Source organism: Gobio gobio (genome assembly GCF_949357685.1).
Source record: "Gobio gobio genome assembly, chromosome: 21".
Classification (NCBI taxonomy): Eukaryota; Metazoa; Chordata; class Actinopteri; order Cypriniformes; family Gobionidae; genus Gobio; species Gobio gobio.
In genome coordinates, this window is record NC_137117.1 from 18,086,098 (window position 1) to 18,110,320 (window position 24,223).

General features: G+C 38.5%; 2 protein-coding genes across 5 annotated transcripts in view; one reads left to right on the forward strand and one right to left on the reverse strand.

Annotated features, from left to right (window-relative positions):
- Positions 1 to 10,844, reverse strand: part of rapgef3 (Rap guanine nucleotide exchange factor (GEF) 3) — a 56,217-nt gene extending 45,373 nt beyond the window's left edge. The window contains exons 1-2 of one of the 2 annotated variants that reach the window (XM_079802449.1): positions 10,458 to 10,844; positions 1,163 to 1,230 (exon numbers count right to left, since the gene is read on the reverse strand). In XM_079802449.1, the coding sequence (XP_079658575.1) occupies positions 1,163 to 1,216 (54 nt within the window). In that variant the 5' untranslated portion in view covers positions 1,217 to 1,230; positions 10,458 to 10,844. Of the gene's footprint in view, positions 1 to 1,162; positions 1,231 to 6,289; positions 6,517 to 10,457 lie in introns of those variants that run through there. The other variant, XM_079802447.1, reaches the window with a different exon arrangement.
- On the forward strand, positions 891 to 24,046 carry slc48a1a (solute carrier family 48 member 1a). Of its 3 annotated transcripts, none has more exons than XM_079802459.1 (5): positions 891 to 1,085; positions 1,172 to 1,261; positions 2,584 to 2,809; positions 21,908 to 22,075; positions 22,186 to 24,046. In XM_079802459.1, exons 3-5 carry the CDS (start codon positions 2,704 to 2,706, stop codon positions 22,320 to 22,322), a joined length of 411 nt encoding a protein of 136 aa, XP_079658585.1. In that variant the 5' UTR covers positions 891 to 1,085; positions 1,172 to 1,261; positions 2,584 to 2,703; the 3' UTR covers positions 22,323 to 24,046. The 3 variants fall into 3 exon arrangements, with proteins under 3 accessions (XP_079658585.1, XP_079658586.1, XP_079658584.1); XM_079802460.1 differs by having other exon boundaries at positions 896 to 1,090; XM_079802458.1 differs by lacking the exons at positions 891 to 1,085; positions 1,172 to 1,261; positions 2,584 to 2,809 and adding an exon at positions 20,773 to 21,180.
- The last annotated feature ends 177 nt before the right edge of the window (positions 24,047 to 24,223 follow it).

Below are 24,223 nucleotides of genomic sequence, written 5' to 3' on the forward strand. Positions count from 1 at the left end.
AGATTAAGAATGGAATGTCAATAAAGTTAATGTGTATGTAAAGGCAGGCGTCCCAAAACTTGTGGCAATATAGTGTATATAGACATAAAAACACAAACTAATAAAATTGACAAAAACACAACAAATAACTAAAATTTTTAAATTAAAATTAGAACAGAAAATATAAAAATATAATAATTAATTCAAAATATGAATAAAAACAATAGTATCTAAATGATGCTAAAATAACAATATTGAACATGCAGTAACAGTGACTAAATCAATAAAAATATGTTTTTTATAACTTGGATACTGTTATGGAAACTGTACTCTGGCATATAATGCTAACAGATCACTAAATGATGTACATTCAAATATGAATGTGAATATACACTCACAAAAAAGGGTACAAAAGCTGTCACTGGGGCAGTAATCTTTCAAAAGGTACGAATATGTACAGTTTGTATACCTTTCAGACCTTTTTTTCTGAGAGTAAACATACAGTTTTGTGACATATCTAAACATTTGAATGTGCATGGACAAATAATCTACTATGTATAATAAAATATTCTGACATTATAGCAATAAACATTTTAAGAGACAGAAAAGAAGATTAAGAAGTGGAACTAAACACGGCTTCCTATTTACTTATAGTTTCATAGACCGAAGGATTATTCATCTACTTCCAGATTATGTAGAATTTTGCATTGCAGACCTCTGCATCAAGCAGTACCAGAACCGCTAGAGCAGGAAAAATATGTTCAGCTCATGCGTTTGACTCAATAACACACTCCGTCTCTCCTTCAGCTCTCTTATCTGTGTGTTCCAGCTGCATGATAAACCTTGAGGGGTTGAGGATCAAGGGGGCGTGTCCATAACCCACCTTATTTACTGATGCAGGTGCCAAGGTTGGAGTGAAAGAGTAAATTAAAAGTAAATTGTAAGCACTGGCTTGGATTAAAAATCCTTCTGAAATTTGAATAGGATACATATTCCCAACTTGGATTAAAATTCTTCTGAAAATCCTCGTTTTGAATGTTTACAATGTAGCAAAATGCTGTGTTTGATTAAGAGTTGGTGCACCGTACACATAGCAAGGTTTTTGAGTTGAGTTGAGTTCATATGTTTTATAAAGATATTCTGACCCCACATAAACATTAAGGAAGTAATCTTTATTCTGTACCTGTTCCAGGGACGAGCGCAGAGACGACCGGAAGAGTGTGTCTGCCGAACACATGACGGCTGGAGCCTCTGAGAAGACAAAAGTAAAGAAAGAAAGGAAGTCAGTGCTGTTTGATTCAATCTGCTCTCCTTTTACTGTTACATCATGTTATTTCCCATCTCATGCTTACAATTTGTGAGATCTCATGACTCCCACAAAACCCAGTGGATGGATATTGTGAACTCTGATGAAAAGTATTGTGTTTGCTTACTGTTTATTGTAAGTTGTTCCAAAGATAGAATATCTAGCTCTGTTCCAAAATCTAGTGCGCTGCCTCACTGTCTAGCAACTGCATCCTGACTAGACAAGTGACTGATGTGCCTAAAATACACACCAATCAGGCATAACATTAACACCACCTTCCTAATATTGTGTTGGTCCCCCTTTTGCTGCCAAAAACGGCCCTGACCCGTCGAGGCATGGTCTCCACTAGACCCCTGAAGGTGTGATGTGGTATCTGGCACCAATATGCTAGCAACAGATCCTTTAAGTCCTGTAAGTTGCGAGGTGGGGCCTCCATGGATAGGATTTGTTTGTTGGGCACATCCCACAGATGCTCGATTGGATTGAGATCTGGGGTATTTGGAGGCCAAATCAACACCTCAAACCAGGGCTGTAACCACAATAGAAAAGTCCCCCCCAATAATTAGAAATGGCCAAATTGTCCCCCCCAATATTTGACATTCTTGCACTGCTCTGCTGCCCTTCATTAAGCAGCGCTCTGTATGTTAGGATGACAAAAAGTAAATTTTTAGTCTGGTTTGCCTCAGTGGTCTAACAGCGCTCGTCAATGTCAAAATGATTGAGATCAAATCCAAGTAGGCGGGGTTTATGTTCTCTTTTGGCTCAGTCTTCACACAGACGAGTGCGTCAATCTATTGATTAATGCCATTGCGGAGAGAGACTCTATTCTTTCCTGTGAAATCAGAAAAATTGCACACAAACGTGTCCCTGCTCTTAATATACAATCATTGATGAACATCTTTGATTTTAATGAAGAAGAAAAAAAAAAAAAAAAAAATATATATATATATATATATATGAGGGCGGATTAGAACCCGGAACCTTTGACACAGTTTACAAAAGTTCTACCACCAGACCACTAGGGAATTTGAATGTCAAAAGTAGATCTATGTATTTATTCACTAATGTGAAGAATCTCGGGACTAATAGTACATTTAACGTAAATTAATGCAAATATTGTTTGCAACAGTCCCAAAAGGATTATTTCCCAACTAGAATTAGACCTAGAATTTTGTTCACTGTTCTGTTTCTTTATGCTTTATGAAAATAAAAAAAATTGTTGAACCCAATGTTCAAGACATGGTTGTTCGTTGTTGTGCTCCTCAAACCATTCCTGAACCATTTTTTCTTTGTGGCAGGGCACATTATCCTGCTGAAAGAGGCCACAGCCACCAGGGAATACCGTTTCCATGTAACGGTGTACATGGTCTGCAACAATGCTTAGGTAGGTGGTACGTGTCAGAGTAACATCCACATGGATGGCAGGACCCAAAGTTTCCCAGCAGAACATTGCCCAAAGCATCACACTGCCTCCGCCGGCTTGCCTTCTTCCCATAGTGCATCCTGGTGCCATGTGTTCCCCAGGTAAGCGACACGCACCCAGCCATCCACGTGATGTAAAAGAAAACATTATTATATAGGTGACCGGCTCACAAGGATTGGAACAGCACTTATACTAAACCAGGTGTCCAATACTAAAGATTTGTATTATTGCAAAATGTATTATCTTTTTGAGGAATGAGTGTCATTTACTTAGGCATCATCCCAACGTGGGCAATACTGTATGTCCTCCCTTCCCACAGGTCACATCGGGGACAATTTTAAGACGTCCCAATTTGAGAATGTTCATGTGGCTAGAGGTTAGGGAACATTACGTAATATTTGTTTAGACCCCGGCTATTGTTTCAGGAGTATCTTCCCTTCCTGGAGAAGTGAAATACAGCACTGACTATACAGTCACTAGACTGTTTTGGGGAGTTTTTCAGCCCCTTCTGTTTCACTCCTCGATCCAAAACAGTGGAATATCAAGATCTAAATACAGTATATTGCTGCTATCTTTCATATGCATGTTAATCGCCTTCACAGATTGGGCATTGCAATGATATGTGAAGCTTTAGAGAAACACACACCACAACAGAAGTTGTTTCTTGTGTACTTGCAATCCAAGCTGTTTATTAGTTCTCACATCTTTTGTGCTAAATTAGTTACATTGATTTAATTATGTGATAATGTGTTATAATAAACTCCTGGCTGTGAGTTATTAATGATTGTGTGTAATATGTTGTAACTGGGTGGTAGCAAAGAGTCCTTGAATTAGCACAGTTTTTGGAAGCTTGTCCATGTTCTGGCTCTGTTTACCTGCCTTCTTTCACGAGGGCCCCAACATATTTCTCAACTGTTGCCCTGGGTATATTATCTCTATCTGGCAGCACTGCAGCAACAGACTCACAAAACCAACATCTTTCTCCTAAAACAGAACCGACTGCTGGAGCGAAGGCAGTCAGTGTTTTGATGGGGGGGACAAACCATAGTGTTTGGGCTGGCTCTGTGGTAATGTAGCATGCTTAAGAAGTCTCTGGAAGAGAAATTGAGATCACGCAGCATGATTAAGAAGTTTTTGGAAGAGAACTTGATATCATGTGGGTAAATGCAGCGCAGTTAAGACGTTTCTGGAAGAGAAATTGAAACGTGGGTGATAAATCGGAGCGTGGACTGAAATAGTCCTAGATCTGCCTGTCTGATATAAGGTGAAAGATCGGATCTGCTGGAGATGTCCGACAGATTATTTAGGCACGCCAAAAGAAATCCACAGAGAATAGAGACGACCAGTATGGGGAAGTCCCAGAGCAAGTGGGGAAAATAATTAAATATAAGAGACAAACATAAATTACTCTTACCAGATGAGAAGTCTATCTATGTATCATCTTTTTACTCTTTTAATTCCTTTTATAAATCAAGCATTCTGCGTTAGTTCAGGCAGGCCATGTAGTCAAGCTCCGCTATCAGCTGATTGGAAAAATTACAACCCCGCCCATATCAGCTGATCCGATTCCTATGCACTCAATTTGCAACTCTCAAACAGGGCACCATACTTAAGCGTAGCTTCAGTTCAGTCTGCCCGCTTGCTTCTTTGCAACCCTCCTCCTTAAACTGTGTTTAACTTAATCAATGTCATTCTGTTGTCATTGATGCATGCTCTGTTCTCAATGGGGGATTTACGCTGCCCTCCCAGTAAAAAAAAAAAAGGGAGGTTGTCCCCAGAAGCTGTTGACTGTTCCCTGTCTTCCCGTCTTGTTTTTGACTTAAGTGGACCTGACTGAACGGGATTATCTTTGTATCTCGGTTAATTCAGTCTATAACTGTTTTAATTTTCCTTAATAGGTAATGCCCTTTTCTGTGTAAAGCACTTTAGTGTATGAAATGTGCTATATAAATAAACTTGCCTTGCCAAATATGAGCATGACAAAGCTCTTGCCTGCAGTTGCGTGAGATGTAAGTATACGGCACTTTCCATGAATGTTACACTTTGATGTTCCATGACTAAATAATTATAGGCTCAAATCCTATTAAATTAACGTGCCATGAAATATTGGCTTGTTTTAAACATTAAGGGCCCTATTATACACCCTGCGCAATGCGGTGTCATGCACAACGCAAGTGTTTTTTGCTAGTTTCAGCCCCGACGTAGTTATCACTTTCACGTCCTGCGCCATGTTGTTTAAATAGCAAATGCATTTGCACCTATGGGCGTGCTGGTCTAGGCGTGTTGTTGGCGCGTTGCCATTTTGAGGCAACCGAAAATGACTGCGCCATTGACCAACTGAAACCTGGTCTAAACCGAGCAATATTTTTTTTGTTATTTAAAGAGCACGTGAGTAATATGCGCCTATATGCGGGTCCACAATGCACATACACTTTGCTTATTACACACACAGGGACGTGCAGCAGCACACAAACATTTTTAAATAAAGAATGAACGTTTTTGCCTCTGGAGAAGCGTTCAGTCTTTCCGCTCGCAAATTCCGCCATGTAAATAGCGAATCCGCCATGGTGCAAGTGCAACTGGCTTTTAAAGGGAATGGGAGATGAGACTGATTGGTTTATTGCACGTTAAGCCCAAAACACACCCATGACTCATTAAGAGACTAGGGACAACCCTTTTAGACCATGCGCCGGGCGCGCTGCCAATTTTTCCTGTCGTTAAACTAGCAAAAGTGGATTCGGGCACGCCCTAAGTGCACTGGTGCCGTGTGCTTTAGACCATGCCTTCAGATCGTTAAAATAGGGCCCTAAATGTCTGTACCTTTTAAATATTTGGCATGGACACGTCAGAGTCAGAGACATTTAAAATCATGCAAAAATATTATTTTGACACAATTTGTTCAACTGATGTTAAATGTCGTAAAAAAAACATGTTTAATGACTGACTAATATTAATGTATAAAAAATTTAATATTTCATCAAATTTGTCCCATATTTTGCTTCCTACCTTGATTTTTATATAAGTAAATTGTGTATGAGTATTACCTTGATTTTACATAAGAATATAAGTAACCTCATTTGGACCTTTTCTATTTTTTACAGCAGAATGACCAGAATGCAAGAAAATTCCATTCAAATTTAATTAATTCCATTGTAATTTGTTTTTAACACTTTTTTTTTTTGCGTTGACGTAATTTATCAAGCTCAACCATTTTAACCCTGCTACCTATGCTATTAAAAAATATTTTCTTTCATTTACAGGACATACAAATAAACCCCAAACTATTATTTATGGTAACATAATTGTAAACATGATTCATATAAAGTGAATAAGCATAAAAACATACAGCAGCTTATATAATATTAGTTTGAACATTTTCTGAAGTTTTAAGTACCTCCTTTCACTGACTAATTATTGATTTTTGTCTGAGTCTCAAGCCATATTTTGTACCCTGTTTGTAGAACGTGCCATACTTGTACATGCATTTGTGCACACAATAAACAACAGAGAACACATCGCTATGTCCTAACACCCGCAAAACAGGCATCCACTTCAACAGAACAGTATCAGATTTGTCTTACCGAATCTGTTTTTCTTCTTAGCAGACAAGATCTGTTTGAAGAACGAAAACATTCTGGCATGTACTGTATATCCTCCATGTACTTCTCACTGCACAGCAACTAATGATATAAACCCTAAGGCCAAGTAAATGAAAGCAAAACGATCCACAATTGCTCCTTTTAGCTGTGCCTGACTGCTTGCCTGCATATTTGAAAGTGTATTTCTACATGTGTGTGTGTGTGTGTGTGTCAGTGGTATGACAAAACCCGTGCCAATGACAGAACTCAGAGATCCAGTTCTCCTGCATGTGACCCTCACAAGGCACTTGGATGTGGTAGTTTGTGTCTGATAAAGAGTTAAAGAGAGATCAGATGGATCAGATAGAAAGAGACACTTTGTCTGCCATTGTTTTATAGGATCTAAATGTGTTTGTGTACAGTGGAGATGTAAGGATGGATGCCTTTGCTACATAGAGAACATTTCAAACAAGTTATTTTAGATCTAGATCAACTCACACAGCTACTTGAAGACAATAGGCTATTGACACCCGACCAGTTCACTTAGACTGGACAGCTGAAATAGAAGAATCGTTTTGCAAAGCCTTAGTTACCTTAGTTAAAATATAATACCAGTGGAATCATTTATTTTACACCTCAAATCGTATTATTTTGAGTTGACGCGTCAGGATTTCAAAATTGTATTATATTTTTGGTGTTTTCATGTATCATGTCTTACTTTTTGTAATGACACTCTTGTATAAGAGATTTTAAATCTCAATAGTTTTTATTTTCCTAGTTAAACACTCTTAAATATTAGGTATTAGGTAAATAAGGTTTCGAAACACCATAGAAGAACCATTTTTTTGTATTTATTTATTTAATTAAATGTATTTACATATGTATTTATTAAAAAATAAATACATATTAAAAAATAAAGCATTACTATAAATGCAATGTATATTTATTATAATATGTTATGTTATTATATTAATATAATAATAATAATATAATTTTATATTATTATTGTATTAATCATTTGTAATTTATATTTATTATATCCTCCTGGGACCCAGAAAAAAAGTGTTTTGAATTTAGTATTTTTTCATGTCTTATTATTTAGAGCATAAGAAACAAATGGAAAAAAAACATTTTTGAAAAATTATATTTTATTTATATGTTATGATATGTCCTCTGTAGTTGACACCAGGACTCCAGGAAAAATAAAATGACATGAAATTGCATGTATAGGCAAAAACAATGGGATTTATTTTTAATTCACCAATCAATTTTAAGGTTTCAGGATTTTTTTAAAAACAAACTTTGTTTAAAGATGATTCTGAGCTATGTTATGAAAGATATAACGAAATGCATTGATATACCATTTTACTTTATGAAATATTTGGGGGAAATGGCCATACTTGGATTTTCCCATTCAATGCAACGTATCTATACAGTACACTGCATCTAATTTGCATAATAATGTGTTCTTTGTGCAACATGTAATGAAAAAATAAGTGTAATAATGAGAGTAATATTTGGCATTTTCATAATAATATCTAATATTTCATAGGAATATTGATATGTAATTTATTTCCCTATTCACTTATGTCTCCAAAATGCCTGATAAACATGATTTAAGTCCTGGCATCCACTACAGTGGACATTAATGAAATCACTGTAACAGAAAGTCATATTTTGATTAGAAACCCCCTTAACATTTTCCTGAGATGTTGATTAATAACAAACAATTTGAAAATGAATCCGATTTAAATTATAATAAAAAAATATCATCATATTTCCATAAGAGTGCTAAACATTAATGTCAGCCATTTTTAAAGACCAAGAAGTTGTTGTTGTTGTCCTGGTGAAACCTCCAAACATTTGGTATCTCTGCAAAGCCCCGAATGTGCTCTTCACAGGACATCCAGACTGGGACATGTGACATGTATGATGTCAGAGGAATTCACTAAAATATAATGTCCACTACAGTGGACAAAAGTCTATTCGTGGGTCCCAGGAGGATATATGTTTTTGAATTATATTTAAATATAGGCCTATCATGTAAAAATTTGAAAACAACATTACACCAAATGAACAATTTGAGGTATGATTACTATTGGTAGCATAAAAGGTTATGTTATGGGCCAAAATTTAATAATTAGGGTTAGGGGCTTGTTCAAATCAAAAACCAAAGGGATGAGCAATAGCAACGCTTGCTTTAACAAGAACATAGTGTGCCCTCTAGTGTGCGTTTATAGATAGTACATTTTAGACACTTGATTGGAGTCAATTTTGTGATGTTTACAGTATGTTTTAAGAATCGTAGTACTCTATATTTCCATTAAACACCCCATCCATAAACACAGCTAGTTTTAACTGGCAGACCAGTACTACATACGCATAAAAAAACAAACAAAAACGTTCACATCACAGAGAGCAAAGCACACAGTTCCTTTGGGAAAGGGTGTAGGACTTCCTGCAACAAATCACAGCCTTTTGTAATCAATCATCAGCTCCCTGTAGACACAATTTTAAACGAAACAAAAATCACACACATTAATGTCCTGCACACTGGAATCAAGCTTTGCACATGTGCATGAAGATTGTTTCCGTTTCTTGCTCATCCATCTGTAGTTCCAGAACACTGTGTGATTTCACATGCTCATAAATCCTGTCATTCCAAATCAGCTTTTCCTTCCCATACCAGCTCAGCAGCGCCCATGAAGGAAGGAAATATTGTTTATATTGGAACTCCAGTGATATATGAAGCGATGAAAGCATCGAGGGTGGTGCAATGACAGAGATGTTTTAAATGCACACCTTCTCAGTTCTCACCAGGCCACATCTACTTGTGTGTAACTTCCTGTATGCTCTTTGGGGGCTTCGGCAAGTTCACAGCTCTCGCTCTTGTACCCACCTGTCACCTACAAGCCGCTAACTTTCCCAGCATCATGATGAATCACTGGCCACAGAATTTCCCACTGTTATCTGATGGACTGAAGATTATCAAATGCACAGCCAATGTGAAACTTTAGCCAACTCTACTTTTAGAAACTCTACTTTTGGACTTTGCGGTCTGTTTCAGGTTTGCGTTTAGAACACATTTAAATGAACTGAATTCAAAATGTGTTTGAAATAGTCAAAAACACTGGTAACACTTTACAATAAGGTTTAATTTGATAACATTAGTTAATGTGTGTGTAACTAACATGAACTTAACTGTTATACTTTCTTTGGTAACATTTTATTTTACAGTGTCCTTGTTACATGTACTTACCATAGTAATAACAGTAAATTATGCATAATTACATGCAACTGACCCTTTAACCAAACCCTTATCCTACCCTAACTCTATAGTACGTACAGCACATGTAGTTAAATATTACTCAGAACTTAAATATACAATTACACTGTAACAATGACACCTTAAAATAAAGTGTAACCCTTTATTTTAAGATGACGGATTACATTGTACTTACTCATATAAGTACTGAGTAATTGATTACATGTACTTACTATAGAGTTACAGTTAGGGATTGGTTTGGGGTTAATTACTTGTAATTATGCGTAATTTACTGTTATTACTATAGTAAGTACATGTAGTTATGTGTAACTACATCACATTAAAATAAAGTGTTACCGAGCTAACTATGAGCAATACATTTACAGTATTTATTCATCTTTGTTAACGTTAGTAGCTGTTGATTGTCTTGATTTGAATAATGTATTAGTAAATGTTGAAATTAAAATGAACAAAGATAACAAATGTGTTACCGAAACACTAGGCAAAAAATATGATATCATTATTATCTGACTAAGTCATTTCTCAGGATCAGTAAGGTAGTAATATATCCTTAAACTCTTAAAAAATAAAGGTTCCAAAAGGTGGTTTTCTCAGCGATGCGACAGAGAACCATTTTAGGTTCCCTAAAGAGCATTTCTTAAATGAACAATATCTGTCTTAGTGCGAAGAACATTTTAATAATTTAAAGAACGCTTTTCCACTATTAAGAACCTTTGTGGAATGGAAAAGTTAAAGGTTCTTCATGGAATCATCAATACCAATAAGAGTGTAAAGTTACAGAAAATCACATGTTTGTGGTTAGTTAACTGGGTAAACACTCTTCTACTCAAATACAAAGTAAACGTGGTTGCATCAGTCAGTGATAGATTTCATAAACACACGTACCTGTATGTCTGGTATATATGATGTTGGCAGTGTGATCTTTTCTCCAAATAGTTTTCTTCAGTGCCAATCAGGACAATCTTGTCTTTCTTGTCTTTAAGGTGAACACCAAATATTCATTTGTCCTGTGACGTATCTTCTTCTGTATGACTTTTTCTGTCTCTTTATCTCAATCTTTTTGTCTCGCTGTGTTGCCTGTGAAGCAGACAGAGGAAACCACTGAGTTTTGATCTCATTTGAATCGCAGAAACCACGCAAGTTACCGGCTTCCTGCTGCACTCTGATTGGCAACATAAAATGTGGCTTGGTGTTTATTTCATAAAGGTTGGCATAATGTGTGTCTAGAAGCTTGATGACACTTGTTGTCGTCCATTTCCTCGCATTAGAAGTAAAAGCCATAGTATTTCAATTCTCAATGGTGACTGGGGGAAATGAGGTCAAAGTACATCTGTGGCCCCATGATTTGGTTCACTCCCCACTGGACTTTCATTCTGTTTACATGTGCATCAGCATCTTGCCAAAAATGGCAAATTTTGAGAATCTGAATGATCCTGACTCTGTTTATACTGTTATATGTCATACTGTCTACCTGTGCAGCTAACTGATTAATACACACTTTTCCTCAGTTTTATTTGATCACCTTCTGTTTAAAAACCTCATCCTTCCCTTGGGTCATTTTGACCCGAAACTCCTTTTTATTTGTATTTAAATTTTGTATTGAGGGTGTCACAGTTAGGTTCTGTTTTGAGTTTGTTTGGTCTTGTTTAGATTTTGTTATTTTTAGTAAGGGGGTGAGCTGTGCCAGTCTTTACTCAAAGTGACTTTAAAGTGAGGCCATGACAGTGATGTCTTCAACTTAAGAATGTACATATATTTCAGGATGTGGTGCATCCCTGAGAACAATAACTTTGGATCTGGAATAAATCGTTACAGAAATATAGCTTTTGGGAAAAAAGTGGTCTTGTGGCACAACTTGCCCCTGGTGAGGGGTAAGTTGTGCCTTTGGGGAGAATATGTTAGGGTAAATTGTGCCAGTGATTTCTGAAGTAAAACAGAACATTTTAATGTTATGAACTGTAATACTATATGAAAGCAAGACAAATTCAATACAAAATTACTCATTTAAGGTTTATTTAGATATTGTCACCCTATTAAACTGTTGGAATAATTCATATTGTGTAGTTTTTGGGAAAACACAAAAAACTTAAATACACAACATATGATAATTGTGAATCATTTCAGGCAAAAAGGCTTTGGCAATGCCTGTTGATATACATAGAAAGCTGCCTGTCAATAATGTAACATATAAGAATAAAGTGAGGCTCATTTCTAAACATCCTATTGTGACTTAGGCCTCTTAAAACGGAATAAAATGTCTCTTTATTAACAAAGCTGAAATCAGTGTTAGCTAAATTAAACAAATGGCAGGTGAGTCAAACACTGATGAGGCATGCCCATCTCCTCACTTCTCCAGATTATCCCCTGTGGGTATGTAGATCTAGGTGGTCTGGATCTGGCCTTATACTACTTACACTTGTCAATGCTGCACGGGAATATAAACTTCTGCTCTCTTCTGGCTGTACCACCAAGTTTTTGGGGTATGGGTAGTTTCTTGAGCACATCACCTCTAGGGATGACTCCTTCATCATTTTCTTTAAATGTAAAGATGGGCTTTCCATCCACAGACTTCTTTCAACGTTGGCACAACTTAACCCAGGCCCTTTGGCACAAATCACCCCAGACCCACAAGTTTGAAAAACTAGCATGATCCAGCAGTTAAGAGCTAACATCATTGTGTATCCTGCTAAAGCACTAAAACGTGTGAAATGTTTTCAAACTTGTCTATAATTGTTCAGACACAAAACCTTGATCATAGAAATTTTACTTTGAAAGGAGCTAAATGTTTTTTGAGCTAAAATGTGCTAACCTCTCATGCCGTGTCTCTCTCTTCTTTAGAGGATGAGTAAAATGGATGGCTTTTCAAAATTATGTGGTCACATGACCAATTTTTTCGATGGTTTTCCAGAAACAATGGGTGGAACTACTTCCCCCCTGGCACAAATCACCCCACTCTCCCCCTACATGTGTTCCTTTTTGTTCAGTTTCCCACCACTCTATCAGTTGTCATTGTAATTAATTTGATCTGCACAGGTGTTCATCATTATTTCCCTCATTTGCTTGGTATTTAAGTTGCAGTCTTTTCAATGTTCATTTGTCCATTCACGTTAATGCTTTGGTTGCGTTTCTTCATCTTTGTTATTTGGATTTACCTTCTGAGAGTGTTATTAAAGGTCCCATGGCATGGCATTTTTCTATTATTTTATAATGTTTCCTGAGGTGTACTTATATTGTTAGTATGATTTTTACATCATAAAATATCATAATTTAGAAATAAAAGGCATTTTTTCTATACTGCTGTTTGCCCTGTGGCTGAATGCCCTGCTTCAAGAGGCGTGTCTGCTGTGAGACTTCAGTAAAAACGCCCACTGTTGTGATTGGCTGACATCTTTGCATTTGATATGAGCGGAGGGGGCGTGGTTTAACGAGGTCTAGAGGCACGAGCAGGCACGAGCTGCTGCCAGAGAGACGGATGGACCGGAGTTCACTTCACATCGGTTCTGTCAGTCTCAGTTCAGTGAACTGTTTTAGTTACAGCATATACTTCAGGTTATTAGTCTATTTCTAGTCGGAGGGACTGTCACTCATGTCAGAAAGTTAGTAACTTTAGTAAATTATGGATCAGCGCTGACTGGAGACGCGAACCGTTTAGAACGATTCAGTCCGATTTGGTGAACTGATTCGGTTCACTAAAAAGAACCGGTTCAAAAGAAAGATCGTTCGCGAACCGGACATCACTAATGTACCAGACTGAGCTCAGCGATTGCTAACAAAGTTATTTATAGTAACTACTGAGTTATGAGAGCGCTGTCAGTCAGTGCGAGTTTATTGTGTTTGTATCTGAGAGTTCTGAATAAACACGAGTCCCAGTCACACCGAGTCCGTCTTCATCATTATTACCAACTTTGTAACCCATGCAATGTGCCATTACAGCTGTCGAGATGAACGAGTTACGAGTAAGTGTTGATAATACCATTATTTTTAGATGTTCCTATCATATGAAAAGCGTCAGTGACGCGCATTGAGTACACAGCGCAAACAAAGACACAACAGCAGTAATCGAATGTAATCCAGTTTATTGTGGGGAAAGCTGGCTAGCCTAGCCGGAGACCCTCACGCTTACCCCCCTTCTGCTTAATCTCGCGCCGCGTAAGGCGCCTCCGCTGTGGGCCAGATGCAGTACTGGGGGTCGGGGATGTTGAAGGTCACCGGTCAGTGCAGCCTGAGCTTCGGCGTGTGTAAGGTTTATCTCTAAAGATGTGACTCTGCTGATGTTGAGTAGAAACTCCCGACTGTATGCACATTGTAGAACCGATAGACACGACGAGGACGTACAAAAACACTGACTCACAAGATAGAAAACACGAAAACACCGTTCTGTCGGGAGAGAAAGAAGCCGCATTGTGTGCACGAATAATAAATAATTAGCTACACATAAGAAATCACTGATCACAGATCAGAAGGAACTGAAAAAACACTTCTGTTTTTCATTTGTACATCCAAACACTGAGAAACTACCAGCGTTCACTCGTTCACAAGCAATGATCTCTCGAGCGTTTGCATGGGCGTGCCAGATTCTCTGGGTGGAGGAAAGGGAGGGAACCGTTCCTGCTTGGACGTCAAAACAGGAGACTTCAGGATTGGCTCGTCTGGCCTGTCATTTTCTCAAAGGCAGAGAAAGACAGCCAGAACTCGGATTTACACCGATCAACATTTCTATCCACTTGGGCACAATATTCAGGCTAGGGCAGCTTTACTCAAAGTGTGGGGCGCGCCCCACTGGTGGGGAATAGAGACGCGACAGGTGGGGCGCGACAAGCGGGAGGAAATGTGGTCATTTTTGAGCCCATCTTTATTACCCTTTTGAGCGGTCCCACATGTGGGATTTTTATTTCGGTGCACCTGAGATGAGATGTGCTGCGCTGGTGAAAACACAAGACCATGAAATGACAAGTCCAGTGTTGATTTGAGAGGCTAAATTGATCAAACATGTGGTTAACTCACTGTCGGCCGCTGGCCGCTGTTACTTAAAAAAAAAAAAAAAACTTTAATTAAAACAAAAAAATGCTTCAAACATTTTTCTAAATTAACTTAATAAAGAAACGAAACAAAATATAACTATGACATTAAAAACAAAACTGAACTATTTTAATGGATGCAACAATGTGTAGGCCTAATAGGGAGGATAAAAAATAGAAGGAAAAAAAACACGGGCTTCAGTCGGACTCAGGCTGAAAATTTTGATAAGCTGTCGGACACGGGCCAGGCTAGGGCCTCAGTGCTTGACAATAAAAGCACTCGCTCAGTGCTTGATAATAATAATAAAAAACCTACTTTAGCTTTTCTTCTAAAGCAAAATGTAGCCTATTTCCGATTATAAAGCTTTGAAGCAATCCGTGTTGTAAAAAGCGCTAAATAAATGAAGGTGACTTGACATATCATGCATTGTTTTCAACCACATAATGTTTATTTTAGGTTTCAAACATTTAAATACACATAATTAGGCCTACTAGTAAAACAATATATTTAGAGTTTGTAAAATCAACCACTTTGTAAAATCAACAACCTTCAAAGCAACCACTGGCTCTGCACCAATTTACCTTAACTCGCTTGTTCAGACATACACACCCTCCAGGAGTTTGCGTTCTACCAGTGAACGACGCCTTGTGGTGCCATACCAGAGAGGCATGAAATCACTGTCACGGACCTTTTCCTGGACTGCCCCCACCTAGTGGAATGACCTGCCTATCTCAATTCGAGCAGCCGAGTCTGTAGCCATTTTCAAAAAACATCTAAAGACGCATCTCTTCCAGCAGCACCTGACCAATCAAGAATAGCACTTAACATTCTATTCATTTTTCTGTCTGTCTAATTTATTTAAAAAAAAAAAAAAAAATCCTATGTGTTCTGTGTTAGATTAACTGAGACTTGTTACAGCACTTGCATACTGTAGCCTCTGACTGTTGTAGTTGCTTCTATTGCTCTCATTTGTAAGTCGCTTTGGATAAAAGCGTCTGCTAAATGACTAAATGTAAATGTAAATGTAAAATAGGCCTACACACTGGTGTCACTGGAAGCAGCAATAACAATCCATTCAAAAATAATTTGCCAACGTTTTATTCATATCAGATACACATAGTGTAAGTAACTAAAAAGTTTACTCTATTCTTCTCCCAGTTCACCGGTCACTTACTTACATGTGTTTCGGGAGAAACTGATAAATTCACGCGAATCCGACTGACAGGACTCTCTGAACTGCGACGCAAACAAACATAGGCGCCCATCTCACGTTATAGATCAAAATCAAGATCATTTATGAAAGGTTTTAAATGGCAAAACACACTCACTAACACATATTTGAGAATTGGATTATTAGATTTGATGACATGGAAAGCAAGTTTGTCAAGTTCGTCTGATATATCGGCTGAATTTATTTTTAAACTGCAGTATGGTCACAACAGAACAGAGGAACATAAAAATAACAAAGTTCTGATAAATAAAATGTATAAAAACTATGAAACGCCAACAGTCATAATGTGGTTGAGCGGTGTTTCTTCCGTTTTTATAATTTTGTCAAATATTAATTTATCGGCCATCATAAATGCCGATACCGATAGTTTGGAAAAACTTTGTTGGGGCGATTGGGGACAGGTGGGGCTCGGAACCCTTCACTACCTCCAAAGTGGGGAATGGCAGAAAAAGTTTGAGAAACACTGGGCTAGGGGAACTCATATTAATGTTGAAAAACCTCATAAAATGAAAATTTCATGCCATGGGACCTTTAAAGACTTCTAATCTAATCTTCATCTTCATCGTCTGTTTGCTGCAACCATGCGTGACAGATGAACAGACCTACCAAAACAAACTTAGCCAGCAGCCATATCACCCTGTAGCCTAAGACTGGTTTCCCACTGAAGCTAAGCAGGGCTGAGCCTGGTCAGTACCTGGAAGTGAGACCTCCTGGGAAAACCAAGTTGCTGCTGGTAGAGGTGTTTGTGAGGCCAGCAGGGGGGGCTCACCCTGTGGTCTGTGTGGGTCCTAACGCCCCAGTATAGTGATGAGACGTTAAACCGGGGTCCTGACTCTCTGTGGTCATTAAAAATCCCAGGATGTCCTTCGATAAAGAGTAGGGGTGTAACCCCGGCATCCTGGCCAAATTTGTCCATTGGCCCCTGTCCATCATGGCCTCCTAATCGTCCCCATATATAATATATATATATATATATATGATTGGCTTCATCAATCTGTCTCCTCTCCACCCATCAGCTGGTGTGTGGTGGGGGTTCTGGTGCAATATGGCTGCCGCCGCATCATCCAGGTGGATGCTGCACATTGGTGGTGGTTGAGGAGATTCCCTCCTTCCATGTAAAGCGCTTTGAGTGCCTAGAAAAACGCTATATAAATGTAACAAATAAAAAAATATTAAACTGGGCTGAAGATCATCTCCTCTCCCACCGGCAAGATGGTCGTCTTCTGGAGCAGTATGTGAAGGAGTTTGTGGAGTTTTCCCATCTGGTGAATTGGAGCGATGCTCAATGCTTGCTTTCAGATGGGACTGGATGAGGAGGTGATTCAGTTTTTTTTCCCCTGGGTATTCTTTGCCCTTGGTCGAGTCCATTAACTTCATCCTCTGCCTTTTGTTGTTGAAGAAGTTATGGAATATAAAAACAACCCTCATCCAGTCCCATCTCGAAAGCTCTTGGGCGCTCCATCTCACCCCAAGCCTGCAACCAAACCCTCCACATCCCTTAACATTGGTACAATCTCAGCTGCTCCACAGTCTATTCCTGCACCAGCTCAAAAGAGGAAGAAAATGGCACCCATCTTGGCTGAAGACAGCTGAGATTGTCTTCTGAGCTGAGTCTTCGGCCAAGAGGACCGCACCGGGAAATCAGTTCTCACCAGAACCAGCGGGGAAACACTGGCTGATTGACTTTTGGTCGGAACCAATGCCCTGTCCAGAGTCCTGTGATGTCTCCAGTCCTGAGACCACAGAGGGCTCGGTCTCCTGTCCCGAGTCCAGAGAGGACTTCGTCTCCAGCCCATGAGCTCGCTCCATAGTCCGTAGCTCCTCCTCAGAAAATGTCCTATCCACGGAGGCCGGCGGTTTCAACACAAACAAAGACACTTGCAGAATTCCGTTGTTGCTCCGGAAAAACAAACTGCATCCAATGTTTCCTTAACACTTGGTTATTTGGGAAGCTGAACCAGGCTATCTTTCCCTCACAATCAGAAACACACTTCTTTGGTCTAAAAACAAAGTGCTGCCGACGGCTCCCATAACCCGAACAAAGCTCATTGATGGACGCGCTCTTGCTCGCACACGCGCGAGAAGTGCCCATACAGTACAAGGAATTCCACCCATTGATGTGTTTTTGTCACGATTCTATGAGAGAGGACTCAAATGCAGGAATGAGTGATCAGGGGTTTATTGACAAACAGCAGACAAGACAAGAAATGGTGAGGAGGTGAACAGTCCAAACAGTAGGCGGGTTAGGAGCACAATCACAGGCAGGAAGAGCAGCCACAATAACTAGCTCCAGAAGACGGGAGAGCAGTTCTGACAGAGCAGCATGAGACCAGAGGATACCAGCGATGGCCAGGCAGGATTCCTAGGGTAATGCAGTCAGGTCATATCAGGAAACTCACCAAGCTTTCAGCTAGGCAAGGAGAGCAAGCTGCCAGGGAAGCTCTACTTGCAGGACAGGAACTAGAGACAGAAAACAAGAGGAGACAAGACCAAAAGGCAGCACAAAACTTAGCACTACTAGTAAAACACACGTAGGTATAACGTATAACGAACCAGCAACCACATGAGGGAAAGAACACACCTTATAAAGGGAGCAGAGAACAAGAGGAACAGGTGAACACACTCAGACAAACAAGGAGCAGAGAACATGAGGAACAGGTGAACACACTCAGACAAACAAGGAGCAGAGAACATGAGGAACAGGTGAACACACTCAGACAAACAAGGAGCAGAAAACATGAGGAAAGGGTGAGCACACTCAGACAAGGAACAGGTGAGCACACAATCAGTTAATCAATGAGGACTAGACAAGGACTAAACAAGGGGGCGTGGTAACAGGAAACAAGGAGGCAGGACACAGGGAGCACATGGCAAACAAACCAAGACAAAGCCATGTGTTCATGCACAACACAAACAAAGACACATTAAACAAAGACAAAACATGCAGAGCTGTCAGAGGAGAACCCTGACAGTTTTGCCATGAGCCATGTGTTTTGGGCATAACGTGCAATAAACCAATCAGAGTCTCATCTCCCATTCCCTTTAAAAGCCAGTTGTGCTTGCCCCATGGCGGATTCGCTATTTACATGGTGGAATATTCACGCTTCTCCAGAGAGGATTTTTTTATTTTTAATATTTAAAAATGTTTGTGTACTGCTGCACGTTCTTGTGTGTGTAACAAGCAGAGTGTACACGCGTTGTGCACCCTCCTATAGGCGCATATTACTAATGCACCCTTTAAATAACACAAAAAGTGTGGTCATTTTCAGTTCTCAAAATAGCAACGTGCCAACAATGCACCTGAACACACCTCGTTTTCAGACCAGCACGCCCATGGGCGAACAGATGGGTGCGAGTGTTTTTGCTTTTTAAATAACATGGTGCTGGACGTAAAAATGATAACTGTGTTGGGCTGAAACTAGCAAAAACACTAACAAAAAACAATTGCACCAGGTGTATGATTGAGTGTTCATCGGAGCGGTCCAATACCCTAAGATTTTTGTCGTTCATGAACCACAAATACACACACAAAAAAATGTACTGGAGTTTTTGAAATTTGAAAAAGTAACAAATCCTTCCCTCGCGGGTCAATTTGACCCCCTTTGGAATGAATATAATGTGAAGAATGCTTCAGTACACATAGAAAAACCTAAAAATTCTCAAAATTCAAACTAAAAATGATAAAACATTACAAAAACTTGTTTATTTCATAATGTCTACATGTGTATCTGAATATATCTGAGTATAGCATTTCTTCTATTCTACAATGGAATATTATTCATATCAATCATGATGATCTCTCACAGCAGGTTTTAAAACCTACTTTTGTTCGTTTCACAATTACTAGAGCTCTGAGAATGAGTTTCAGAGCTTGATGGAAAACCACTGAGAAAAGATCAAACTGATTAAAACCACCATCTTCAGCGCTGCACAAACAACAAGAGAAATGTGTGACATTATGTCTGATGCAGTGCTTCTCAACCTTTTTTACTGGAATTTTCAAAATGTTCAATCCCCCCATAAAAGATAAGTTATTTCCTTCAGTATTTTTTGCTATAATTATGGCAAAGCTGTTTTTTTTTTTTTTTTTTTTTAAATGAATAAACTAGGAAAGAATAGTTATTGAGGGGGAAATGAAATAAAGAAATATGATTTCTCATCAATTTTATGTTAATGTTTTAGATTAAATTATTGCCCAACCAACCATTTGAGAACCACTACTAATAAATTAATAATATTTCTACACACTTTTCACCAGTTTTATATTATCACCTTTTGTTTGTTTATTTTGTTTTAGAAAAAAGAGGTAACACTTTATTTTACAGATTCATTGTTACCTGTTTCATGTTGTTACTATGGTAATAACTATAAATGACGCATAATTACATGCAACTAACCACAAAATCAAATCCTAACCCTATTATTAGTTAGTTAATATTACTCAAGTCAGTACTTAAATGTATAGGCTACAGTGTAACAAAGACCTTAAAATAAAGTTAAAAAGTATTTGCATTCATACAATTTATGGGGGATATTTATTATATTATTTTACAATAATATGTATTACGTTATTTTGCAAACTTTATGCCCATGTTATAGCCTACTTTAATCTTATTTGTTCTCTGGCTTGATTAGATTGCTATTGCTAAATTGGATTGTATTGGGTTTATATTTTGTCTCCTGCATTGTTTCTTTTTATGCTTTGTTTTTTATGCTCGTTGTCTTACTGTACAGCACTTTGGTGCAACTCTGTTGCTTTTAAATACTATTTATAGAAATGAATTTTGACTTGACTTCATTATCTAAAATAAACAATGAGTATTTAATGAGCATGAGTACTTCCTGAATAAATTTAGTTTTTTCATGAGTAAATTCTAAGTAGGCCTAATGAACACACACTTGCATACTTGGAGCACATTGTGATTAGCTAATGTTGACTCATGAGATTACAGTAATCATGAGTCGGTTATTCGAAATGTATTACATAAAAATATGACCGTGTGTGACTTTTTACATATCCAAATAATAATAAAACGTTTTGTTCAACTAAACATCCGGTACTATGAGGTTGTTGTGGATGGTTGCTTTGGAGATACGAGGAGCTCTTCCGGGTCGTGCAGTCGTGTTTACGAATAAGCAGCGGTGAATTGCATAATCCCTCATCGATGGTGTAACCGTTCTGTCAAGCCTCGTCCTACAGCTTTACTGCGATACTTTATACATCATTAATGGGTCCAAACAGGATCTACATCAGTGTAGGTTATGCCACATTCGGCATGTTGGTGGGGTTTTCAGCGTTTATCGTGTGGAATGTGGTTTATAAACAACCATGGACGGCGGCGATGGGCGGATTATCAGGTCTGTAAATAAACTCAAGGCCACAGATTTTACACATCCACTGTCAAATATAAAGATTTCACATCCTGTTTCTTTTACTGTCCTGCTTTTTAATTTGGTGTATTGCATGTATTGTGTGAGCTCGCGGTTGACAAGACTAGCTGCTGTCACATTGTGTAATATAAGTCTGCAGTTGATAGTTTGCCTTTCCATTAGAGATTTAACGTGTGATTTATTTCTTAAAAAGATCAGCCTGTTATATTCGTAGAGTGAGTTTGGAAATAATAACCCATAAATATGCGGATATTTGAACATTTGTACACAGACAGAGAAGCAAATAGGCTAAAGAAACATACAGTACGTTACATGCAGTGAGAGCTGCAAAAGTCTTAAGACCACACTGAATAAACATAAAATGTTAAAAAGAACAAGTTATGATATAAATTAATCAATATTTAATAATGTAGCTATATTTAAATGTGTTACACCAACTACTCAAATAAGCAATGTTTGTGTACTCCTTTTGATTCAACCTGATTTTTTCTCTTTTTTATATTTATTTTCGCTCATTCTAATGCTGTTAAATGACTATGATTTGTAATGAATAAAGATGGAAATAGCAAAAAGTCTTCTAGGTCCAACTGTAATTATAATTGCTGAATGTTTTATAGCTGTCTTACAGATCAACAGGTGGATATATACTTTATGAAACTCATGATGTGTGTATGTTATGTGTTTAAATCTACAGGTGTTCTGGCACTCTGGGCATTGGTCACTCACATTATGTACATTCAGGACTACTGGCGCACGTGGCTGAAGGGACTCAAGTTCTTCATGTTTGTTAGTTCGGTCTTCTCCCTCCTGGCTGTTGCTGCTTTTGCCACCTTCATATCTCTAGGCGTTATAGAAAAGCAGTGTAAGTACCTTCACGTGGACACCTTTGTCTAATAAAATATTCCCCCGCACAAAATCTGTAATAGTCTAATATGCAAGTCTGTAATCCGTTCTGTGTGTTTTTGTCTTCAGCATTAACTGACCCCAAGAGCTTCTATCTGTCAGCCGTGTGGAGCTTCATGACTCTTAAATGGGCCTTCCTGCTGGGCATGTACTCCTACCGTTACCGCCAGGAGTTTGCTGACATCAGCATCCTCAGTGACTTTTGATTGGCTGCTTCAGCTGGAAAGGATTTGTAGTTGCAGTCGGTGGCTTCACCTGCCAATGTGGAGATGGAAGGATGGATTGATGGCTCTCCTTTTTAATACCTAGGTCTAAGGAACAGGAAAGACTCAAATCTCAGCCCCTCCTTCCCCTCAAATCCAGACCCTGGAGTAAGAAGTTGGCGAATGTCTGTGATCTGCCTCTTTCCTGTCTTTTTGAGTTAATAGGGGGGGTTTATATTGACATTGGGTCAAGTGTTTCAAAGGCGGTGGATACACTAGGATGTGGTCACAGGTAGTTGTTACTTTACTCAGGGCAACTTCTCTACAAATGTCATATGTGAAGTGATGGCTCCTCTTCACTGTCGGAAAAAAATGTGCAAAAGTTGTACATTTACTAGTATCTGATTCCACAGATAGTTTATTTCCAAACAAATTTCATTCATACTACCCATATTCATACTATATAGAGAGTACTTTTTTTAATGATCGCAAAGTACATTTTTTAATGTAGTACCTAATCGGACAGTATGCGTTTTTGGACGCAGTGATTAATTACTGTGAGTGTCGACAGGACGGCATCTGAAATGTTGATTGTTCCAAGATGGCAGACGTGTCAATGTGTCTAGAGCAGTCGAATGTGGTATACATATCTATGGTGATGAGCACTCCGTTTTACCCAAACGGCAACCTTCCGGTCTCTCTCTTGAATCCAACACGGAAGTGACTTAAACTGCAATTCATCGACTGGCCGCTAGAGACAGGCTTCAAAAGGGAGTCAATCCCATAGACCGCCCATGTTAAAATGCCTGACTTTACAGCAGAAAAATTTGATTACAGCCTGGGACAAAAAGTGGATTTTGCCCTTCATGACAACTGTGAGGGGGTAATTTTTTTTTTAATAACTCATCCGTTTAAATTGTATTAAGCTTTAAAGTTCTGCATAATTAAGGGCGTGGCCACTTGAGTGACAGGTGGATTGCCACTGCTGCTTGCAACCAGGCCCCTCACCTCCACTCACGTCCTTCCTCTTTGGCCATTTTCCGTTATCCAGGAGTGACGCGCTCCCAAGATGGCGACGGCCGGCTCCATCCACTTTGGGCTTAAAAAATGCTCTTCAGAAACCTATGGGTGACATCACGGGCACTACGTCCATTGTTTTATACAGTCTATGGTTTTACCCAAAATCTCTGCGATCAGGAAAAAACGGCATGCGTGCAGAGCTAAGCGTGAAGTAGCACCTCATCATACTGCTGGTTTTCTTAAATTCGCAATGCTCCCATTAAAAATAATTGAAAAAATACGCTGACCGAAGGAAACAATGCGAATAATAGGCATTCTACTACTATGATACGTACTACTATGAATGAACCAGGGGCAGATATGATACAAAAGAGTCACTTTGATTGGACTGCTGTTGTGACTGTAAAGGTACAATTTTTGCCCGTTTTTCCTGAGAGAGTTGAATGAGTGTATGACGAAGGGTTTGCACAGCTGTCTAGGAGCTTCAGTCAGCGATGGTGGAATCGACTTTAATGTTGCTATTGTTTGCAGTGTTCTTTATATGTTTGCCATATGTCATTGCTTTTTAAATGTTTATATTTAGTTTTATTTATGATTGGAAGTTGAGGATTATTCGTGACTGCTTGGAACAGCTTACTACCGTACTACTATTTCTACAGTATGTACACTACCATTCAAAAGTTTGGGGTAGGTAATATATATATATATATATATATATATATATATATATATATATAAAGAAGACACTTTTGCTGACCAAGGCAGTAATATCTAATTAGTAAAACATATTTTAAAATGTAATTTATTCCTGTGGTGGCAAAGCTGAATTTTTAGCATCTTTACTACAGTCTTCAGTCACGTGATTCTAATCATTCTAATAATTT